At 33.8% G+C, this 7,102-nt stretch overlaps 1 protein-coding gene across 2 annotated transcripts in view; it reads left to right on the plus strand.

Annotated features, from left to right (window-relative positions):
• The window catches only part of ZNF407 (zinc finger protein 407), a 349,248-nt gene that overhangs the window by 43,425 nt on the left and 298,721 nt on the right, over nt 1–7,102 (plus strand). For both annotated transcript variants that reach the window (XM_074899312.1, XM_074899311.1), the window contains exon 3: nt 773–887. In XM_074899312.1, coding sequence (XP_074755413.1) covers nt 773–887 — 115 coding nt within the window. The remainder of the gene's footprint in view (nt 1–772; nt 888–7,102) is intronic.

Below are 7,102 nucleotides of genomic sequence, written 5' to 3' on the forward strand. Positions count from 1 at the left end.
TGGAGAAATAATTTCAGAGTTCTTTGGTCTGCAGTAGACATTTAATATTAAAGTTTGTTCTTGAAATAAATAATAGCCAAAATGTCAATACTTCTGGTTTGCAGAATAATCATAAATTCTTGACCATAAAACAGTCATAAAGGCATAATATTTTATCCACTGTATATTCATACATTGCATGTCATTACAATAGCTAGGTGATGAATCATTTTCTGTGTGTGACAGAACAAATCTGAAATACCGATGCTAATGCGAAATCTATTCAAAGTCGAAAGACTTGTAAAATTACTTTACTTTAAATATATTTGCTTAAAAAACAAGTGTATTTTGCAGTTTGCACCGATATCAAGCCACTTTAAGACCATTACCTGAGTTTCAGCATTTGGAAATGGGGAAAGGTGTAGAACATCTTTTGCCATCTTGTTGAAAGGATATTCTACCTACTATAATTGTCTTATCATTTTAATATTTTGTGGGTGTTTTTAATAATAATAATAATTTTTAAAAAATAATATTAAAAGCTAAGACAGTTGTTTCTGTGATCTTGTACTTAAGGAAACTTTAATGAGTAATATATAGTATATGTCGTCTGTGTCCTGGGAGTTACAAATTTCTGTACGAGATACTTTTTTTGTTAGGCAAAAATCTCAAACAGGTTAAATGTGGGGTAGGCTTTTTTAAAGGTTATTTTTTCCCCGGATTTTTTATTTCCTTAACCGTGGGTGATATATTATTCTAATTCAACTCATATCTTATGCTAAATTTTACTTAGGATCAAAGCCATTCAAGTGCAAGATATGCCACTTTGCAACAGCTCAGCTCGGAGATGCCAGAAACCATGTCAAGAGGCACCTTGGGATGAGGGAATACAAGTGTCATGTCTGTGGGTGAGTAAATGAAACAGTCTCCACCATGGTTAACCAGAAGAAGTGTGCAGGATATGCATTGTTTCAGAATTGAAAACTGTGATGTGAGCAAGAGTGGCTAAAATTATGCATGCATATCCTCCTTTCCATTGTTATGGTAAATTCCTTAAATACAGTTATGACATTCTTTTCCCACTTCTAATCCTGCACTGAAGATGAGCAATTTTATGGGCTACAAGGTCAATTTGAACCTGTAATCTGTAAATTGACTAAATTATAGGATGTTCATTCACATTGCCAGGGAGAACTGTAAATTCCATTTAAAGACATAAAAAATATATAATACAGACTTTACTGTGTGGGGTTTTTTCTTTTGCTATACTGTTATAATTTTAGTACCATTAACAGATTTCTGGACTCCATTAGGGTTTTCATTCTTTACGAAAACAAAACAGAAGACTGATTTTTCAAACAAACGGATCTAAAATATTGCAGGCATAAGACTTTAAAAAATAAATTGAAGTCTTTTATGTATGCTTGTGTTCTTGTTTGTTACCCAAAAAATCTTGTTTTTCTTTTTTACTTAATCGTTATTTCCTCAGAAGGATCGTTCATAATGTTTAATTGTCCTTCAAATGTGTTGCATTTAATAGGAGGCATTGAGACTCCTTAATGCAAAACTAATTAATTTAGCAGAAATGTTTAAAAGGTTTTAAAATGCCATGGCATATATGGTACATCATAGGACATTCAAAGTTGGATTTTAATACCCTAGTTCTGATTAAAAATATATTTTAATGTTATTATGCTGGAGAAATTAACTAATATATGCATCATATAAAAACATTTTACTCAAACCTATGTAACCTGCTATAGCAGTGTTATGGCTAATGTGTAGAACAGCACAGGTTCAATTAGATGATGCAATGCACACATGAATGGTGTGGTGTGATGTTGAGGATAATGTTCAGCAGGAGGGTTTTTTTTAGCCTTAGTATACCGATCTACTGCAAGACAAAGTGAGTTACACATTTAAAGGACAAGTGAATCTTCAGCTGAAGATGCAGCTGAGTGATTTTCACTGATTCATCTCTCTGTTTTTCAAATAATTTTACATGCAGCATTATGAGATACTTTGGATGTTTTTACTCACTTAAGAAAATTAATTGCTGACTTCTTGACAAGAAATAAAAATGTATGAGCCTAATTCTTAAGTCCACTGAATATCAGTAGTAGAATAACTTGTGTTACTCTTTATTTTGCAGCATGTTTATGGATGGTAGGCTATTTTATATTGTTTGAAAAATCTGCTTTATGAATTGCCAAGAATTTGGCATGGAAGATAGTTAACAGCTACAGATCCACAAAACTGTTTCACTAAGGCTAAGCTTCGTTCTTTAGAAGTTGTCAGCAAACTTAACAATGATTCTTTAGTCAATTCCCTTTTAACTTAAACTGAAAAATCATCATATTCTCTAACTATGTTATTGTGAGAGGAACAGTAAAAAAATCACAAAACAGCTAATACCATATCTTTTATAAAAAGAGAATTAAAGTGATTAGGATTTGGCACAGTACCTAATTTTTTTAAAAAAACTCTCTCCTTCACTTCACGATCGACATGTTCTTGGAACCTGTCTCAGAAATTACACAACTCTCGGCTGCAATTCATGATGGTTATGCAAGAGAGAGAGCAAAACATGTATGAATGATTTAAACAGCGGACTTGAATGTTAGTCACTTTGCTAAGCTGATTGCTTACTGTATGTTGCTGACATGTCATAACTGGTAGCCAAACAGGTACTCATTTTCCGTTTTTGTGTAGTATTGTATTGCTAATTTTCATCAACAACATGAAGCTGTGCTATTTAGATATGGAAAACAATCAGCTGAAGAGACATGTACCACAATACCCTGTGCTCACAAAAATCTGATTTATATACCTGTTTAATAATCATCATGTTTCACTTAATGTGCACCAAAATGTATTTTAAGAACTATATATTAACACTGATTTAATTGGAAAAGACATTTTGTACTGTAGCTAGCAGTTCTGAAGAACTGAGCAGGATTTGAAGAAGGAGGAATGACCAGAGCAGTTTGAACTGTAGTCCAAATAATGAATATGCCATCCTTAAACGTGGAAGAAGAGGAGAAAGTGTAATAGTCTGTGCTGTATTTCTGCTATTTTAATTGAAAGGACTGGGTAGTGTGTAGGTTAAAAAAATAAAGTAGCAACATAAAAAAAAAAAAAATTGCTAGGATTGGCTAACGGATTAGTGGCACTATAGAGCATTGGTACATTAACACCACTGACAATGTCAATTCATTATCATTGATGGCTAAATAATCTTAGAAATGCTCAGTGGACCTATTAGTTCCTGAACATAAGCAGCTCATGCTGCATTTCTTCATTAGCTTTAATTGCTATAAATTTTACCTTTTTAAAAATCATGCTTTAAAAGGTGAAGTGATCTTTCAGGAACATTAACTCTGTAATTTTGTCACAAACAGAAGGTCCTGCACTATGTTTTCTTTTCTACAGTAGTTAATATTCTATCCTCTGACTTTTAGATTCATAGTAATAAGCCCTCTGCTAGTTGCGAGGATAAATTGTGTTTCAAAAGCTTTTGAATCTGCTTGGGCACTTTTTAAAGGTGAAATGTCAGTGCAACACTGTGGTGTAGTGTGGTTTCAAAATACCGCTTTTTTTCTTTTAAAAAGAAAAGGCAAAAAGCTGTATCAGTGGTGTTGTTTTAGGAAGGGTTTGCTGTGCCTCAGTTTTCCAAATGATCCTCATATTTACATGATACAAAGTACACAATATATAATTCACTTAGTTGTTGAAAAAGGCAGTAATTTTGCTGTGTTGTTTTATTTTTTTTTTAATTGAAGTTCAGGGTTTGTTTTTCTTCAGCTGCACAGCAGAAACTACATGACACAGAAATTGGACACCGCTAATGTTTTAACATTTGGAATAAACCGTCTGCTACTCATTTCCTTATCGCAGATGCGTGTTAATTGTTTTCTTTTCCATACCCATGGCTGTAAAATATATCCCATTATTTCAGAGGTAGTATCTATTTTCTGCGGGTAGCAAACTGCTGCATATTTGAATTTAATTTTTGAAAGTCTGGCTTTGAAATTGGCTGATACTCTGGGTTAGATGATCAAATCTTGGTTGCCCAGCATTTAAAATTTTTGTTTCATTTGCCTGGTGAAATGCAGTGAAAAGGCTTATCATGCACTTTTCAAATTTTATGCCTCAGGTAGAACATGAAAAATGCATTGTTCTGCACTTGAGATTTTGAACAGAATTTATAGACAATGTTTGATTTAAAAATTCATCTACTATTCCTTTGCCTTTTTCTTGCCTTTGCTTTCAGAAACAGATTTTTGGGGGATATAGTTACATGTTTCAGGTAACAGTGGCTGCTTCTTTCTTTTTGTTTCTCTCCTTTACGACTTCTTATAAAACTACTCAGGAAGAGGGGTAATAAGGTAGGTTTGGATTTTTAGGAAAATTTTCAGTATTTAAAACATGCACATAAACATTTTTTGCTACCTTCCTAAAAATTGAAAGGACATTTGTAGCAATGTCTTTTTTATGTTTATTCCATATATGGTATTCCATATATAGCAGTTAAGTGTTTTAAGGGACAAAAGTTAAGTATTTATATGCACAAAAGAATTTGGAGCAGGGTGGAAAAGGTTGGGATTTTTCTGTATTTTGCTGAAGTAGTTCTTTCTTGTGGGTTTTTTTTGTTGTTGTTGTTCTTGCTTTTTTGCTTTGTTTTGGTCCTTTGGTGGATGGAGGTATTAATCTTTTTTACTTTTGCTCCTCAGTTCTTGATTTGCTTTGAAACTCCTTTTCCCAATTATTTCTGGAGATGTTATAAGATGTTCTGCTAAATAAGTGTTTTGCTAAATTCAGCTATTTTTTAAAGCTTCAAGGAGAGTTATAGTGTCCCAAGCACAGAAATAACTTCACTTTCGCTGCTGTTGTTAATGCTTAGAATAGTTCAGAGATCTTAATCTGTATAAAGTTCAGTATTTTAATGACACTGGTTGCTTTGAGAATGTTTAAAGAAAAATACTGGCCTATACTGAGCATAGTGGCTAATAGGTCTTTGTACTTTATAGATAAGAATGTGCTTTGACCAGCAGCATCAAAAAAATTGGCTGTATTCCTGTGTGTTGTGATCTAAAAAATCTTTCAGTTTTTCAGATTTTTTTTTAACTGATTACTGTTAACGTCAGGCTACTTCTAGTGAAAGCCTTCTCTTAAGATTGCTTTTAGCAAGGAAAAAAGACTTATTCATGAATTTATTGGTAGGAGCAGGAAAAACATTATATTTTCAAGGACGCCTTAATGTACTGTAATGTAAATTATTTATACTTGTGCAGTTTGGGAAACCTTAAATAGAAAGTTGCTACTCTAGTAAAACTATTTTTGTGTGGTATTACCTAGTTTTTGTGCATTAGAAGGGATCTCTGTGTAGATGATTATAATGTCACTTTCTGACCTTTGCAGCTTGAATAATTGTAAATCATTGCTTCATAACGTGTCAGAGAATGTCTGTACTAGGCAATTAAATGGCAGAATATAATAGACCAAATTATTGCCTGTCATGTTTTCAACAACACAGTTAGTATTTGAGTTACACTTAATCATTACGTGCATTAGCAACTTCATTGGAATCCAGCTTCAGGCTGAGCATGAAATACATTACATTATTTAAACCTCTAATGGTAGAAGTCATTTATTTGTGTTGAAGTGTACAACATGCAGAGTTTCATAAAGCAAGGAACACTTGAGAGCTTAATTTATCCAAATCAAAGTCTAAATGCAGATAAACACAAGTGGAAAAAATTAGTAATTTTTATAGGCTGGAAATATTTAAAAATACATGGTTGTGGGTAATTGTAGGCAGCAGGAATAAATTAAAATCACTATTTTTAGTCAGTTCTGAGAACTAAAACTGTTGTATACCTAAATCATCGAATGCATCATGAAATTGCATTTTTGAATGAACAATTAATTACGCACATCATACCTACAGATGTGTCCAAACAAAAAATATGTATTTGGTTCAGTTGTTTAGATCAGAGATAAGTGTGTGTAAAATGACTGCTCCATATCCTGCTATTCTGAGTTTCTCTATCTGCATTTTGCTGTTTGGTCCTATCATATACTTGTGTCTACATTTACTTTAGTAAAGAAAAATGAGGTGAACCTGTGTAACAGCTTTTAAACAAATTAATAAAAAAACACTAGAAGAATATATGGAGTAAGGTAACATTTCAGATTATCTGGCCAATTTTTGTTCAGTTATCTATAATTGCATTAGATTTGCAAACCTGGCCTTCAGTACATAGTCTCTTTACTATGTAAGAAAACTGCTTGAAATGGAAGCAATTTACTTTTATTCAGAAAAGCTCCCAGCATCTTTAAACAACTGGTACAGATCCTACGGTGTGTTGTGCAAGACTCTTGGCCTGAAAGTTTGCCATGGAGTTGGATGACGTTACAGTGAGTGGGAGACTTGGGTACAGGCAGTGGAAAGACTCATCTGAGACTGGTATTACAATCGATACAGAAAAGTCAAGGCCAACTTTCTGACTTAATGAAATGTGTTTTTTTTGCAGTTTGTATGCTAAATTGATTATAACAATGATTTTGTTGTGCTTGCTGAAGAGACAAGGTATATAAGAGACATACTCATGAGAGGGTATGTGTGTATTGGAATTGGAGGTAGTGATTCAGACTAGTATCCAATGCAGACATGCAATCCAATTCTCAAAATGCACAGGGGTGTGACTATGATATGTGTGGCATGTGTAACTAGTGCTTTTACAGGCATGAATTTTTGATTTCCTAATTTACTATAGATTGCTCTGATGTCCAGGATGTGTGTGTTTCTGTTAGGCCATAGGCATCTCGCTCTGAACGTGTCTTCCAAGAGCAAGCGCCTTCTGTGGCTGTGCAGGGAGGATTTGAGCCCGGCCTGAGAAGGCAGGAGTTGTGGTTAATGGGAGCAAGCTGATGGTGCAAAAATTGGGGTTTAACCATCGGTGCTACTGCAAGCGGCAGTCCCAAAATTCAGTATACCTACTGAAAAAGAGAATTCTGTCCTTGTAATCCATACTTTGGAAGGATTGGCCTGAGCGTTGAGAAAGATGCTGTTAAAAATTGCATTCTGTTGTCAGAAGGAGATGGCAAAAAGTTGACTCAG

The sequence above is a fragment of the Athene noctua genome, chromosome 2 (genome assembly GCF_965140245.1).
Source record: "Athene noctua chromosome 2, bAthNoc1.hap1.1, whole genome shotgun sequence".
Classification (NCBI taxonomy): Eukaryota; Metazoa; Chordata; class Aves; order Strigiformes; family Strigidae; genus Athene; species Athene noctua.